The sequence below is a fragment of the Nannobrachium achirus genome, assembly GCF_963921795.1.
Source record: "Nannobrachium achirus genome assembly, chromosome: 4".
Classification (NCBI taxonomy): domain Eukaryota; kingdom Metazoa; phylum Chordata; class Actinopteri; order Myctophiformes; family Myctophidae; genus Nannobrachium; species Nannobrachium achirus.
This window is the reverse complement of record NC_137813.1, coordinates 70270010-70287930: the sequence shown is the minus strand read 5'-3', so window position 1 is coordinate 70287930 and position 17921 is coordinate 70270010. Positions and strand designations below refer to the sequence as shown.

The 17921-nt window shown below is 40.8% G+C and overlaps 1 protein-coding gene across 1 annotated transcript; it reads right to left on the bottom strand.

Moving 5' to 3' along the window:
* Window positions 1-16359: 16359 nt before the first annotated feature.
* On the bottom strand, window positions 16360-17592 carry LOC308283173 (zinc-binding protein A33-like; the record flags this gene model as incomplete). Its single annotated transcript, XM_080723551.1, has 1 exon — window positions 16360-17592. The coding sequence occupies one exon, from the start codon at window positions 17590-17592 to the stop codon at window positions 16360-16362; it is 1233 nt and encodes a 410-aa protein (XP_080579677.1).
* Window positions 17593-17921: the final 329 nt, after the last annotated feature.

The following is a 17921-nucleotide window of genomic DNA, read 5'->3' as shown; positions in this document are numbered from 1 at the left end:
AACTTTACATTCTACCACTTTTTCGAGTCACGTGTTCAAATACTGGATTCTGATTGGCTAAATTCCGGAGGTTATGAGAGAACTACTGCCGCAAAGTTGTGTGAGGACTTGTCCGAGATCAATGAGCCTCAGTGTACATCCGGGGACTTCAGGAGGTAGTCGGAACACCTTTCCCCCAACCAACAAATGACCGTGGCAACGGTCCTATGTTCACTAACGTGCATGCTATAGTCGCCGATTTATTTGGATCCAATGCAATCCGCCAACTTTAAAGCCCCTTTTCTCTGAACCTATGCCTTTCTGGAAGCGAACAGCCTCTATTTACGGCCGGAACGGTACTTCTAACTGACGTTAGCTTAGCTGTAAGCTAGACGCATGGATTAGTATGGAGTTGGCGCCATCTGTTGGTGAGTAGAAGATGTTGTTGGTGGAACTATCTGCTGTCTCGCGGAAGTTTTATAGGCAATAATGATTGTAACTTAAGATCCTTGCAAGTTACAACTATGTGTTTTCTTTCATGTATAAGGGAAAAAGTGGTAGAAAAGCTATTTACCACTCGGGGTCGGACATTATGCTCTGATAATGTCCTGTGTTAGGGTGTTATCGGACTCGGCTTCGCCTCGTCCGATAACACCCTAACACAGGACATTATCAGAGCATAATGTCCTCTCACTCGGGGTAAATTGCTTACGTATTACCCGTATTGCTTCCAAGATCATTGGACTTCCCACACCCACACTGTCTGATATGAACGATAAGGCCATTACACGCTTAGCACTCTCAATAACAAGTGACACTGACCATCCTCTGCATCGCCACTTTGACCTAATGCCATCTGGGCGAAGATACAGAACCTTGGCGTGGCAAAAAGTTCGGTTTAAAAGGAGTTTTGTCCCCTCAGCCATTGCTGCACTTAACAATCTGCTAAACAATTGCCCCAGTCGCTAAGAGGGTCTTTTTCTGTGTACAGTGGGGTACTGATGACTTGTCTATGTGATATGTTGTGTTGTCTTTTTGGCTATGTGTTACATGTTGTTTCTTGTTTGAACAGACTGTGAAGACAAATTTCCCTCCGGGGACAATAATGATTATTATTATTACATGTTCAGATAGTTGGCAAGCCTAAGAGTGACTATGGGCCCTGTGCCCAAACTCGAGAGGAGGTCAAAGGCGAATGCCCTTTCAAAGTGTCTACATTGTGTAAGTCAAAAGTGCATGGTCTTTTTATGGTAAATATGAAGCTTGTTCATATTTAATTTTGTTGCATTTGCTTATATGTTTTTTAAGCGTCAAATGGCTTCAATAGAAATCGTGAGTCCTACTAAAACTGCGAGGCTTTCAAAATGAGAGGCTATTTTAACCGCGCACAATTGGAAATGTGTAATACTAATGTGATTACACAACACAGGTTTTTGTATTATTATTATTAACCACTATTAACCATCCCAGCATCCAAAATAGCTGGAAAGCATGCCTGTAAACGAAGTCTAAAGGGTGTAAGTGGTTACAAACGGTATTATGGTATAATGCAGCATACAGTATATGAGTTGTTTGAAGCTGTAGATGTGGCCTAGCTGGGCCGTGGTCCAGCGTTCTGGGTATACCTTGGCTGTTGTGTGTCTTGGCAGCGTGCTGTGTGTTTGAGTCCCGTTCCGGACAATCTTTTCTGCATGTCTCTCTCTCTCTCTCTCTCTCTCTCTCTCTCTCTGTTACCTCTGTCACTACTGTAAATCTATAAATAAAGCCAAAAAAGCCCCAACAAAATATATATATATATATGTAAAAAAATATATATATAGTAAACTAGGCATTCTTAACACACTGGGTGCCCAGAATTTTTGACGTTTTAATTTGCTGGTGCCCATGGTAACCCGCCATTTTACCTACCTTCGAAGTAATGGCGAGAAAAGTAATCCGAGTAAATGTAATCCGAGTATGTCCTGTTTATTTCGCGAAAATCTTTTCTTTCAGTCAGGACCGTTTTTTATCATTTCTAGCCACAGTGTTTGTGTTACGGCAGGTAGAAGAGGCTGCTGTTTTGAAATGAAAGTGATTTAAAAGCTAGATTAGGAGAAAACTGCATTTTTGTGCAGCCGATAAACAGGAAGTCAACGAGGCAGACAGCACGTCCGGGTGACGTAATTGCGCGCTGCATGTTGGGAAATGGAGTTTGTTTCATCACCGCGGTAGCCAAGTGCAGTAGCTACAGTACAGTATAGTTTACTGTACAACGCGTCAAACGCGTCGTGGGCACACATAAACATCAAAGAGATTGGCGCGTTGGCACCACGTGGACATACAATGAGTTAAGTATGGTATGTTATTAAAGGGGTACTGTAGTTCATCCCCAAAATGAACATTTTTATATTGATTACTCACCCCATGGAGACTTGACTACAATAATATTTTTTAGTTTTTATCACATTTCTAAGCCAATCATTTGAGGAGACTCTTTGTAGGCCCATTGATTCCGGATGGGGACCCAAATGCATTTGGGTCTCCATCTGGAATCAATTGCGGTACATTTATTATAATCAAATTATTGTCTTAGGAATGCGACAAAAAATATATTGAACTCAAGTCTTCATGAGGTGAGTAATCGATAGAAGAAAAAATCATTTGGCTGGTGAACTACTCCTTTAAGTATGTTTCTGTATTTGTGGTTGCCCTAACAGGGAAACCAGACCATAGTACTTGTCCGACCTAAACAATAGAATATCTAAATACATTAACTTTGACTTTGAGAACCAATGATATTTAGCAACATAGTTTTTTTCGGAAGACATTTGTAGAATCTGCCTCAGGTCTTAATGGGTTAAAGGACTTTTTTATTTTATATATTTTTTTTAATTAGAGATTTTAATGATTTTGATTTCAGTGGGTGGGGGCATGAATACTACAGTATGTGGCTAAATATGTATTCTCAGACACAATAAGCTAGCCATTTCTTCATTACTATTTACAGTAACACTAGCTACTTGCGGTGCATCTTGGGAATGGGCGTATTGTGTCTAAAAAGACAGCATACATTATTTAGCCACTTGCAAGCATGCCACCACCCACTGAAATCATAATCATTAAAATCGCTAAAACGATAGAAAGCAGTAAATGAAAACATTTTAACACTCATCTTTTCTTTTCTCTAATTACAATCTAAAAGTTGTCCTAAAGTTGTCCTTTAAAGGTACAACATGAAACATGCTGTGTTATTTGTTTTACCACTGATGACATCTGGCCCAGGGCTGATGCAATATACCGGCTCAACAGGTGCAATGTTGGAAGATAATGAATTTTCACATCTTAACGAGGGGATGAGTCACTGGGGATGTGTTTCAAAACAGGCTCAAATTAATGAACAACATGTGAATGCCATCTGGGGACAACAATACAGTAACATCAATATGCTTGTAAATACAAAATACCCCAAAGGTAGATATCATAACTGTCAGGTGGAAACCTTGTATATTCTTTTCAGGGAATGGAAAATAAATAAATAACCTGTGTTCCTATAGATCCCACATGGCCAGGGATGTGCAGAGAATGTTAGAGAGGCAGGGGCTGACATTTCTAAAAGGGCCTTTTGGTGAGTCTATTGGGGAATGGATTAAATACTATGCTGTAAGTTTTGCAAGCATATAGAAAGATTGAGCTGAAAAGTGAGTGCAATAGTCTCTCACCTTTTATGACAGACTGATGTTTTTGTCTTTCCACATGTGCTTGAGTCTTGCAGACGTCCCAAGTCTCCCGGATGTTGCGGGAGTCTCCCGGAAATCAGCGTCTCCTCCCAGACACCCGCGAGTGGCACTGAACCTCCCGGAAATCCTGGCCGCTCCCGCAAATGCCTGCCATAAACGGCTGGATCCGGTCTAGAACCGGATCTGCGACCCGCGATGCAAATAAATGTGTTCTCATTCGTCGTTGAACTGTTAATCTGACAAATGAATGATTTGTCATTCGCTGTGGGAGATGAGGCGGTCTAAAAGTGACCAACCACTGGTCTCAGATGCAGAGAGTGGATTCTCAATAAGCGCGAAGGATAGCTCATAACAGTAAACAGACAGGTTTTGACAGCTGCTTAATATGAATAAAATAACAGTACTTTACAACTGTCAGTTATTTTTCGCTGGACATACAACTGGACATATAGCTGCGGTGCGTCAGCCTGTGCGACACACGGCAGCCTGTTGTGTGTGTCTCACTGTGAGAGTGTCAGAACTTTCTCCCAAATGGGTAAGAAATACATCATGCTATACATTAACCCAATTATATTAAGCCTAAAATGGTTCCGCCGCCGTGCAGAACCGTTTTTATCAGTTGTTAACCTTTTTTAACCGTAGAAAAATTAGTAAAATCCGAGAAAAAAGAGCAGGTGCACGCGCGCTGCACGCACTTCTACAGGGGACCTCCCGGAAATGCTGATCTCCAAGTTGGGATGTCTGGTCTTGCCAGGACACCAGTTGTTTGAGCCGCCAGGTTGAATTTCCCAAGCAAGACACACCACATGATGACAAGTAGCTATACACCTCAGTACAAATAAACCACATACGTTCGCTATTCACAGAAACAAAGGTGGTTTTAAGGTGTTGAAAGCCTAGTTGAAGACTCTCACACCCCAACCTTTCGTCTACAAACCACTTTTTGGGCAGAAAATGTTATATTCCACCGGACAGAGAAAAGTAGCTCAGAATTATTTGTAGGTACAGTACAGTATGTTTACCCAAATAATCTGTCCTCCTGCATTACACTGGATAAGAGTGGGGGTTGGATTTGTGATTATTCTGATGGTCGCACCGCAACAAACATTTGAATTGTTTTCATCTGCAAATATTAATAGTATTATTATTTATTTAATGATAAACAACTTATCGCCTATTATGTATGTGAAGTTAAAAAACAGAGGCCAAGTTTTCTTTTTCTTTTTATTATTACATAATATTATTTATTTCATAATGGTGTTTTAGCCTAAATGATTTACAGTGTTCAGTCCCATAATGTGGACGCAACACTCTACACCAGGGACCAGCAACCTTTTTGAAATGAAGGGCCTAGATTCTAGATATTCGGCGTGTCAACATTCATTTTAATGACACCCCATCAACATTCTTACATATTTTGATTTGCAGGACATCGTTATTATAATGATCATTAAAGCAATAATCCACCTATCTCCCCGACTCCCTCCCCAGGACAAGTTTAGAATGTTAATGAATGTAGAATTATGTGCAGGATGTAATTTGCTGAAAATTGGGTGACTTAATGTAATTGACCACGTTTAAAACAAGATTTGATTTTAAAATGTAAATCCTCTCTCTCTGTGCCAATGTTGGAACCCGTGCCTAAGGTTGCCTACCCCAAGGGGCGTCACAAGGGGTAGGAAAGTGGGACTGAGTTACTGGGGCCCAAGGTGGAGGGGCCCTAGTAACTTTATCTATTGAAAAATAGCAGATATACAAGCTCACAGCGCGGCACCGAGTGTCGCGCTGCAAGCTTGTAGATCCGGAGTCCGTGGCCAAATACATATCATCTTGGGGGTCCTTGACATAGGTTTCTTGCACACATTTTCACGATTTTTCAAAAATAGCAGATCTACAAGCTCACAGCGCGGCACTCGGTGCCGCGCTGTGAGCTTGTATATCTGCTATTTTTCAATAGTTAACATTCATGGGGGGCCCGCTGTGAATCCTTGTACCCAGGGCCCAGAATCTGGTGTGACGCCCCTGCCTACCTCTGCTCTACACGCAGCCAGTTGAGGTGCATGCACACCCAGTTATGGGTGATAATGTGTAAAAATGTGTGAACTATTCCTTTAAGCTTCAAACAACCCTATCTCTTTAGAGTGTGCGCTGAGCACTACTGGCCAATCAGAGAATGAAGGGCCGCTCCAGCAGACATGCTGGACTGAAATGATATATAGACTGGTTAGAGAAGGAACTCCTCAGAATTCTCCGGTGTGCAGCCAAGCTTGTTTTGGCTGGATACTGATTCCTGCCTGTCGTGGAGCGACTTAAAACATCGCAAAATAGAGGCTTGTATTCTGTGTTACCTTTATGCATTTGCTGTTCATATATTCATGATTTGGGAAATACTCCCGTGTAATCATTAAACAATGCTGAGTTTAATAGCTGAACTGGTGCTCCTGTGTAACGTCTCATAACTGGACTCTAGGATATAAGGACGGCGCATCAGCTGGTGACCCTCGACGTCTATCCTGTTCGGAGTCCAGGCGTCCAGTCCAGGAGACTTTCGGTCCATTGGGGACCCACACGCAGGTTTTTAGCAATATTTGATGGTACAATTTAGGGATCCCTAAAAAAATGCATGTTATATGCTTATATAGTTAATTGTACCATGTAAAGTATTGTACGAAAACTGCATTATACCAAATTTAGGTCATGATAGTGTTATTATTAAAGTGTAAAGATAATGACATGAATTATGAACAGCATCTGATTTCTTGTGTGGATTTGGATAGTGAAGTTTGAGAGCACATTTACCAGTAATGCTTTGAGTTCGTAGGGTGTAGATTTGCCTGGTGAAGTCTGAGATAAAGGTCAAATTTGAGTTAAATGCTTAGACAAGGTGTGGTATAGATTTTATTTTACAGCATTTGAATAACTTCTGTGCAAACCTAAGGCATTTAATCTTCCTGTATCAATAATATATTGTTTTAGCTCTTTACGTTTGAGATGTGACAACGGTGGGTCAGAACAGGTGTTTCTGGCTCGATTTAGCTCTTTACGTTTGAGATGTGACAACGGTGGGTCAGAACAGGTGTTTCTGGCTCGATTTAGCTCTTTACGTTTGAGATGTGACAACGGTGGGTCAGAACAGGTGTTTCTGGCTCGATTTAGCTCTTTACGTTTGAGATGTGACAACGGTGGGTCAGAACAGGTGTTTCTGGTTCGATTTAGCTCTTTACGTTTGAGATGTGACAACGGTGGGTCAGAACAGGTGTTTCTGGCTCGATTTAGCTCTTTACGTTTGAGATGTGACAACAGTGGGTCAGAACAGGTGTTTCTGGCTCGATTAGCTCTTTACGTTTGAGACGGTGAAACGGTGGGTCACGACAGGTGTTCGTGGCCCGATTTAAACTATTGTACAACAGGAGTTTGTAGAGTACAACAGGAGTTTGTAGAGTACAACAGGAGAACTATAACTATGTCTATGTACTGCTGCTGAGTAAGGTCAACCTTTTTGGGCAGTGACCATAAGGGCAAACTGAAGGCAAGACCATCATGTAAAGTTTGTAACCGTTATGAAGTGAATTTGGTATTTTTGAGTGGTGCAAACCGCTCCTATAAGAGGCTGTGCGTATGTCTGTAGCCTTTTTCCTGTAGTCTGTACATCCTAGACTTAAATCCAAGTCTAAAGATGATATGCAAGCACGAACACCGCTCGCTTCACATTGGGTGTGATTATTTTTCTTTTTTGTTTGTTTTAGTAGACTGTACCGTAGGTGTATGGCCCTGACAGGCAAGAAGGGCATAGAGGCCTCTTTGTGTTATTGCTGTGGTAAGAGATAAGGTCTTTGGCATTTAATGAGCGCAGGAGATAAGGAGAGTTTTAGTAATTTAATAATGAACTGAGAGGGGGGCAGGGAAATCTATCTTTTTGCTTTGCTGATGTGTGAATGTTATAGCGCTGTACATAAGCTTTTTGTGTCATTTTATATTGCATCTGAAGCAAAGTGAACAGATTTTTTTGTGAGTCTTCAATTCCGCTGCGTTCTAGTTGTAAAGGCGGGAAATTATGTAGGATTTCCACGTCACCACCCTTATGGTGAAAACAAACATACGTTTGAAGAACAGGATACTCTTATGACATGACTGTGACGAAATGTTTTTTAATATAGAAAGGGAAAGGCAATAGCCTAAAGGGTGCGTTAATCTGCAGTCCAAACCAGTGTGAATGCGGCTGTCCAGAACAAGGTCAAATGCCACCGGATCTGTTGTGTTGTTGCGTTTTGAAAATGATTGAGAATGGTTTTTTGGGTATCTGAACTGAAATTCACATGTGAATCTTGAAGATCGGTGAACACAAAATACATGTGTTTGTCAAAAGTCTTGTTAAGTGTTAAATGTTTGTGTGTGTAGGCCTACAGAGAGTGTGTATTTGTGTTTGAGTGAGTGAGTGAAGAGAGAGAGAGAGAGAGAAAAAGAGAGAGAGAGAGAGAGAGAGAGAAAGAAAGAGAGAAAGAGAGAAAGAGAGAGAAAGAGAGAACATGAGAGAGAGAGAGAGAGAGAGAGAGAGAGAGAGAGAGAGAGAGAGAGAGAGGGTGAGCGAAACTCAGTAGTAATGTTTGTGTGGGAGAGTGCATGTGTGTGAGAAGGAGGGCAGGAGAAGATTCCTCTGCATTCCTCCTGTCACTAACGAAACCTTGTATGTGTAGTGTTAATGCATGATTGAGTACACTTCAAACAGCATAACGACTGTTATACTTTATAGATTGAATGAAGGGTGTTATAGTGTTGGGGACTGCAGGCCACAACATATATCACTGGGAATTGATTGATAAAGTGTGTGTATATGAGAGATTGTAACATGACTGTCAGCTGTTAGTCAGTTAGTGGGAAGTGTGTTTGTCTTTGTCTGTGTATGTGAGGAATGGTCAGGATGTGTGTACGTCTGTGTCGGGTGCGAGGAGTATGATGATCTATGTAACTGCCTAGCATAAGGACGGCAGTGACAGCAATAATGATGATTATTTGAAAAAACCTCACCCATTACCCTTCATAGATAACAAGGTGTGCCCCACACTTAGAATACCTGAGTGCTCTGTTGGTCAGAGGGCCATTTGGGGCCATGTTTGATTTTGTTTTGGGACACCCCTTATCATAAAACTGAGAGACTTGCTGCAGGAGGAGGGGAAAGCCACACACAATTAGTGTGAGAAAAAAAAGAAAAGTTACAATACAACATTTTTATTACTGCGGGTCCTGGCGCCGTGCAAAGTGTGCCCTTGTTGATACTCGGTTCTATTTTATTTTTATAATTTTTTTTTTTTTTTTTTAATCAAGTACAAAGGGACCCCAATGCAAACAAGCCAATGAGCTTTATGTGGTTTAAAACCTTGTAGTGGTACGTCTATAAGTGACCTCTCCCCCCCCCCCCCCCCCCTCATTGTAACCACTTGCTCAGCTTATGTGTAGTGTCATTCCCCATAATTCCCCATAATGATGAAAAATAACTCATGTGATTCAACAACATATAGTTTTTAACGTGTAAAGGCCCCAGCCTAGATTGAAGGCTTTATGCCAGTTTATTATTCTGTATTGTATTGAGTTATTTAGTGACATTCTATGCTTTTTCTGTACTGTTTGTATCTAATTGTCAGTCAAGTGTTATATGAATCCCACGATGCAAACAGAGCCGTATTGTTGAGGGCAATCACCTTTTTATTTTTATTTAATTTTTTCCTTCCCTGTTGTGTTCCCACGCACATGTAGTCCCTACTCCCTGCATTCCACAGTGTACAGGCAGATAAGTTAGAATAGGGGAGAGGCGCTTACAACTGCCATGAAGACAAGTACTGGGCACAGCAGTGACTGTACTGTATTGTGGGCTATATACCTATGTTGCTTACTGTGGTTCCGTACTATCATATACAAGGTTTTATTGTTATTTTTATTTCATCTATGTACTTGTGTTTGTCCATGGCAGGGCAATCGGAGGGGTTATATGTACTATTATGGTGCAGAAGAGTGTACAATTTACAGTTTACAGTTTAGGCATTTAGCAGACGCTTTTAATCCAAAGCGACTTACAATAAGCAGATAACGTCGCAATAATAAACAAGATAATATGTCAGTACATCATCAACAACATAACAAATGTGAATGGATATCTATCTAAAAAAGAAAAGAAAAAAAAAAGAAAAAAAAAGAAGACGTGTAGAAGCCAAGGGCTTATTATAGTGAAATGTCCTGTGTGTTTGAAATGTGTAAGTTACGTACACATGCCTGGTTGGACCATCTGACTACGTTGTTTTGTTTTTGTTTGGCAATTGTTGTATTGTTGTATTTTGTTTCATTTTATTTGTGTATTTATGAGCCCTAACCGTTGTGTAGAAGTTATTCAACTTAAGTGGCCAGTTATCCATGGGTTTGCTGTCTCCCAACTTTTCAGCTTGTGTCATTTAATCAGCATCGGACAGTGGAGGGAACATGGTAAAAATGCCCACTCTTAGGCTATATGACCCCCCCCCCCCCCCCCCCCCCCCTGTAGATGTTGCAAAAGCTCTCTCTCCCTATGATGATTACAACTACAGTATATGCATATATCTGCTAATGACAATGACATGATATTTCTGTTATAGTTTTAAGTTTTATTATTATTATTATTGTTTTATTTTTTTTGTTGTTGTTGTTGTTTGTTTGTTTTTGTAACCCAGTTGATAATTTGAGTTCATTGAATTTTATAAAGGAGGGTGTCTGTAACCTAGTTGAAAAAGTAGGGCCATCTTTTTCTTTTTCAGATGTGCCGTGTTAACAAAGTTTTAATGACACCCCATAGTAAAAAATCTCTCATGTTTTGATGTCGGGACAGTGTTATAATGATCATTAGACTCGGAGCAATAACCCACCCATCTCCCCGACTCCCTCCTCAGTCCCCGGCCAGAGGTCAGGGTTTTATTGACATTCTGTGCCCCCGGTAAATTTTCACCAGGTCCTCCTTGGAGATGGGACGTTCGCGGACAAGTTGAGTCTTTAGAAAGGCTCTTTGCGAGTGATGGGATCTGGGATCTGGTTCGCAGCATAGGGGGCCACTCTTTTCTAATGAGTAAGTGGAAAAAGTACAAACATTCTTTTATTGCAATGTAGGGGTGAATAACTAAAGTAACTAAATAACTAAAATGAGAGTGTCTTTTGAACGGCTCTTTGAAAGGAACGGATCCCAGAGGTCCGGCTCACTTCAAAGAGCCATAAATCTCATCTCCAGTCCTCTGGAAGAATGACTGCTTTGAGTAGGCTAACTGAGGAAGTGATCCGCGGTGGAAAATGTGTGATAAATCATTTAGATTTTATAATTATAATGGATAAGCCGAACCACACCAGGTTACATGAGCAATACTGATGAAAAATAAGATGTTTGAATGGCGACATTTATTTTATATATAACTGAAATGTCATGAACCACAGTTGGAGGGGGTGTTTTTTTTTTATTGTTTTTTTTATTGTTTTATTTTACTTGTTTGTCAAGGAGGGTCAATATACTATAGTCCTGATGGGCAACGTAATGAATTGAGACATTTATATGATCTGCTAGTTTTAAGTGCGGTAGTTTGGTATACGCTGTTCTATAAGTAAGAAAGAGTGAGAAATGGCGCTCTCCTCCTGATGTATGCATGGCCAAATGGTGTTTCTTCCTGAGTTTAGCATGCATCTATGTATCCCATTTATTTTATGGACCTTTCAAGCCGGGTGTGACCTCTGTGTCTCATGAGTATTTGTTGTACATATTGTAACATAAGTTGTTTTGAGTAAGTGCTTGCACGTTTTCGGCTACCTTAAGAATATATATATATATATAGAACATTGCCATGCCAGTGTTACGTTATAGTGTTCTTTTAATTAGTATTTCCGATTCCTCTATTGACACCTCAAAGATTTTTTTTTTTTCCCGTTATACGTATAAGATCACTTTCAAGTGTATTTGTGAACACCTTGTTGCTTATTTCTCTCGCAAAATCTGGCAACACTGGTCGTTACTGTTCTGCTTGCCACTACAATGGGTCTAGGGAAAATGTCTTTTAAACTTGTATTGTTGCTGCCAATGAGGGCATGTGAGAACACCCATTTCCTGTAAGTTATGTTACTTATTATTTTTTGTTTTTCAGAAAACAATTCCGGAACTGTAATGAAATGCTCTAAGGTTGCCTACCTCTGGGATAATTCTAGTTGCAGTCATTTATTTAATTCTGGTTGTAGTCAGTTATTTATGGACAGATCTGAAGGATTACGTAGGCACACACACCATGTTGGGTTATTTTAAAAGATCTTATTTTTATTTTTGTCCTAAGTGTAACAGTACAAATTGTAGTTTCACTTGGCAGCCAACTATTATTCAATTTATCAGGCTGTTTGGTGCTGCCGTTGTTCTGGTTGTGCAGGAAAAAAAGCTGGTGAGGTTTGCTGTTGTCTGGCCATGGTCAGCATTGGTCACCGTGCCATTCTTCTTTCTGGGAGCCAAAAATGTCCCAACAACTGCTTGAGGCGTAACGTACGCTCTGATGGCTTAGGCCGTGATTATAAGGACTCAAGTGTACAGGCTAAATTAAAGAACTTCAGTGCAATTTGATAAGGAATATACGCCTTGGTTGTGTGGGTGTGCGGTGGGTCTCTCAGAGAATACAACGGCCCTACAGGTATAATCATAAAAAAGCCCTCCAGCTTACGGCTAAATCCTGAAGGGTCCCATGCAGGTTTGTGGTACAACATTGTGTCGGTTGCCTATAGTTAACTTGGATTTGTGCTGTTTTCACATTGAGGACAATAATTGATAATGTTGTTATTGACAGGTGCATTCGTGACCCTGTCAATAGGTTCACCCATGGTGCGGTGTCTCCCTGTACTTTGTTAGTTATTCGATGATGGGGTAAACAAAACTATGTGCTCTATGAGTTAAACGAAGTAATATATTTATACATGTGCCATGCCATTACTGGCATGTCAAGGAGGGAGGTATAAAGATACAATATTCCCCAGCTATGAATATTTTAATTGGGGTAAAGAATAACAAGTCTTGTTATTCGCTTTTATGTGAGTCATAAAAGGGGGGGTTAAACTTTTTGCCTTCCTGTAATCTTTTACTCCCTACTTTCTCGTTATATTAGTAGATAATACAGCCTTGTTGTTCCTCTGTCCATATTTTGTGGTTTTGTTTTTGTTAAGTATTACAGTCCAGCTGGAGTTTGTAGTCCCGAATATATAGAGGACCATAGAGAGGACATGGGGGTTAAAAGAGTTCAAGTTCACAGTCTATTGCCTTAGTTTTTAACATAGTGACACTCCTCACTCATCACATCACATTTTGTCACCCCTATCATAGTAATAGCACCTAAAGATTCCGCTGAACAAAACAATGGCTCAAACACTCTCTAGACTTATACATGTTATCTCTGATCAAGGAGGGGCAATACACAATGTGCAGTCCCCTTTGCACATGGAGCTCACACACACACACACACACACACACACACACACACACACACACACACACACACACACACACACACACACACACACACACACACACACACACACACACACACACACACACACACACACACACACACCAAGTCCTGGTGTGGAGGATACAAGGAGGGAGATGGGGCTAGCTGTGTTCTCTGGAAGGGAACGCTTATTTATTTTGTCTCAATGCCATGTAAAATATTAAAGTGGCAATGGGTGATATTTTGGAATATTGGGGTACGGAATCCAATCTAGGGACCAGCACGTGACCTGGCTGTCTCGCTGAAGATGCAACGAAGAAAAATATATTCAATGTTACACATTTAGATGCAAATTTTATTCTGTAAAGCTTGTAAAGGAATCTGTGGGACCAACCCAAATGATTACCTAAGATTTAGCAAAACAATGTTATTATTCAATACTCAGCATGTTACACGACATGATAAAACTGTGTTCAACATTTTAAACTGGGTGATCACTAAGAGTGATCAAGGAGGGATTAATGTGTAAAAATGTGTGAACTATTCCTTTAAGCTTCAAACAACCCTATCTCTTTAGAGTGTGCGCTGAGCACTACTGGCCAATCAGAGAATGAAGGGCCGCTCCAGCAGACATGCTGGACTGAAATGATATATAGACTGGTTAGAGAAGGAACTCCTCAGAATTCTCCGGTGTGCAGCCAAGCTTGTTTTGGCTGGATACTGATTCCTGCCTGTCGTGGAGCGACTTAAAACATCGCAAAATAGAGGCTTGTATTCTGTGTTACCTTTATGCATTTGCTGTTCATATATTCATGATTTGGGAAATACTCCCGTGTAATCATTAAACAATGCTGAGTTTAATAGCTGAACTGGTGCTCCTGTGTAACGTCTCATAACTGGACTCTAGGATATAGGACGGCGCATCAGCGAAGAAAGGTTTTACAGTTTTTACAGTGATAATAACAAAGGAGGAACTACAAATCTCAACAATGTGTACTGTACATGAAACATGAAACCAAATGCTGTTGTTAGTGTTCATTGTACAGTTACATCTGCATTACTGTATTGAATACCAATTCGTTCTTAATGTATCTTGCCATAATTATTCATTAAACTATTGGTTCAATTCAATTAAAACAGTGGGTATTTCTCTTGAATTGTAACTCGTGGGCTGCATAGTCTGTAGTCTGCAACTAAGGTTGCGTTCACTCACTGCATGGCAAAAACTCCTCAACCCCCCCCCCCCCCCCCCCCCCCTTCTCCTACCCCCAACACGGGCAGATAGGCCTATGTCTATTTTGAAATAGTTATTGCACCGTAATACAAGTACAGGGCTTTTGATCCAGTCGGGAGCGAATGACATCCTACGTCATTTTGTATTCAAAACGGACTACATTTTGGCCGGAACTACCGACCGGAATCAGTTTTAACCCAGTTTTGCGCATGCGGGTTAAAACTGATTCCGGTCGGTAGTTCCGGCCAAAATGTAGTCCGTTTTGAATACAAAATGTAGGATGTCATCCGGTCTAGACTGGATCAACCAACCTGTTTAGTAAACAAATACCAGGCTTTCTCCCAGAAAGCCTGGTGAGGCGAGGTTAAGTTAAATAGGCCTAGTAGTTCAAACATTAAGTTAAATCTGTATCATATGCTAGGAGACATAACTTTTTTGTTTGTGTTGCCTGCTGAGGTGTTGTTGAGGCGTGAATTGCCCACCCCAGTCAAGAGCAATTAAAGGTATATTTCACTTTCAAAAGAACTTTTGGAAATGTTATCATCTAATCAGGCTTTTATGAACACTCTGAACAGATTTAAATTTGCTTGATTCAATATTCAGCTATTTTATGGAAATGTTAAAAATGGAAAAGGTTATCGAAAAATCTGAACAAATAATTTGTGTTTTTAATGAATCTATCATGGTTAAAATGGAGTTTGAAGTTACAATGGGTGTGTATGGGGAGAAGCCCTGGAGGAGGAGGGCCTGGTAACATTTACATCAAATATCTAAATATTGAATCAATCAAATTAAAAACTGTTCAGGGTGTTCATAAAAGCCTGATTAGATGATACAATTACCAAAAGTTTTTTTTTATTGTTTTTTAAGTGAAATATCTCTTTAATCAATTTCTCTTTATTGTGAGGGGTCAACATTGAAGCCCCACTATACGGTTTCACCTACATGTATGAAAATCGGTACACACCTGTATCATGTCCCGACTTACAAAAATGTCTCTTGGCGCAATGACCAAAACCAAACAAGAAGTCAAGAAGACATTTTTAATTTAATGTGGTGTTTTGGCAAATTTTATGCCATTTTCACCGGTCATACTTTAACAAACTCCTTCTAGGGGGATAATCAGATTCACCTCATATTCACTCGGCATACACAAGACAACTTAACGATGACAATTAATCAAAATCGTGAGTTTTCGTAAAACGGGGTGACCGTGGCAAAGCATCAAACTTCCTTTGCCAAGGAAGTGCCCCCTCATAGTTCCTTTTTTTTTTAAATATAACTCTTGTGGGTGGTGGCATTTGACTTGGTTCAGAGTCATTGTCCTTCATTTGTGTAACTTAGATAAACCCCCCTCTTCTGATCGGTCGTTATTTGATTCTTCCGAAATCTTCCTATAATTCTTAAATGGTTTGTCGTACAAACTTGTTGGTGGTGTCATTTGACTTGGTTCAGTTTTCCTTCATTTGCTGTAATGTAGCCCTGCCCCCTCTTCTGATTGGTTGATATTTGATAGTTCAGATTTTTTGCTATATCTTCTCAACGGTTTGTTGTTCAGACTTGTAGGTGGTGTCATTTGACTTGGTTCAGGGTCCTTGTCCTTCATTGGTGTAACTTATCCCAGCCTCCTCTTTTCTGATTAGTCGATATGTTAGTTTGATTTGCCATAACTTTAGAACAGTTTGTCGTATAGAGAGTCATGAGTCTCGTCACTTGATTCGATTTAAAGTCTTTGTCCATGTTTGGAGTCTGATTTGTTGATATGTCATAATTTCCCATAACTTTTCAACAGTTTGTCGTAAAGAGTCTTCAGTCGTTTCACTGGACTCGGTTGAAAATTCCTTCATTAGAGTTACCCAGTTCTGACTGGTCGATATTTGCCCCTAACGTGCACAGCTGCACGAGGGCCCGGTCAATGCTGCAGCTTTAATTATTATTATTTTCGGTCTGCCTTTCACCAGCGGAGAAAGGGAACAATTGGGTGGGCAGCTGGCCGCGTTGTCCAGAGCTGGTTATACTTCTGAGAGAGAAATGTCTCAGCTTGAAGGATTTTGATATCAATGGTTTTAGCTTCACCAGCCTCTCCAACATTAAAATAAGGGTAGAGTTTCTCAGTGAAAGTGCCTTTACAAGTGTAGATGTGAGTCATGTCTTCAGGGTTGTAGAAGGACACCTCACCCCCGGCATAGTCCAGCTGGACTCTGATCCTCTGAGGATTTCTCTTCATTGTGAGGGGTTTTCCATCCCCATCAGTGTATAGCCCACTTTGCTGCCATAAACACCAGAATCCATATTTTGGTGAGACTCTGGGTATCTTTCCCTTCCTGTCAACAGACTCTTTAGCCAAACCTATAGTCCAGTTGGGATGGTCTCCAACCTCAACCTCCCAGCTGTGTTTTCCTGAACTGAAGCCCTCTGAACCCAGAACACCCTTAGCGTTCCTCTCTGGGTTGTCAGGAAGCTGCTGCACTGTGCCTGCACGTCTCACACTGGTCAAGTCTTCAGACAGACAGAGCCAGGGGTTTGCTGTGTTTGGGTCCAGAATGACAGGAGTGAACTTGACCTTCTCCTTCATCTTCTCCCACACTCTGAAGGTCAGGTGTTCCAGGTGTTTGGCCACATCTATCTGCGCTCCAGAGACCAGCTGTGGTTTTAACAGTGTACACTGGACTCTGGCATTGGTCTGAATACGTTTATAACTGCTGAGAAATGACACACTGGGTTTCTGCAGCTCTTTTTCTACAGCAGAGATGCTGTCTGAGAGAGAGGAGATCTGATAATAAATGATCATCATCTCTCTTCTGACAATCTCCCCCTTCTGCTTCTCTTCCTTCCTCAGAGCAGCCAGTCTGGTCTTCTCTTCCTCTCTCAGGAACTGGTGCATCTTTTCAATCTCTGCTCTGATCTGCTTCTCTGTGGTCACCACCTGCTTCTTGTTGTGTTGAACCACGTCGTTGTATTTCTGTTCAAACTCTTTGTATTTGTTCCTCTTGTCCTGTAGAGACTTGAGGTCAGGCTTCAGTTGGTCCTTCAGGTTATTGACTGCTTGTCCAATAGGAAGCAGCTTGTGACCACGGTGGTGAGGGAAGTCACAGAAATGACACACAGCTCTCTGTTCTTCCTCACAGAACAGCTTAGCTTCCTCCCGATGTTCACAACGCAACACCTTGACTGTTTTCTCTGCCATTTCCTTTAGTGTGCAAAGTCCAGTTTCACATCCAACCTCAACTCAGTGATCAGTGATGTTGCCAAACAGCTCTGTAGAGAAAACAAATGTTTGTCAGGTTTTCTCAAGTGTTCAATAAGTGTGATTATCTCATTTGCTTCAATATCTTTCAATGAATGACCAGATTAAACCTGCTTAAAGTCCCCTAACAGTCCTAACCTGTATTGCTGTGTGTAAATCTTACAGCTTACAATTGCATCACAGCAAAGTTTAACGATGACAACACTTACGTTAAAGTTACCGTTATAACACCTAAATCCTAGCTGATCATATCCCCATGGGCTACAATA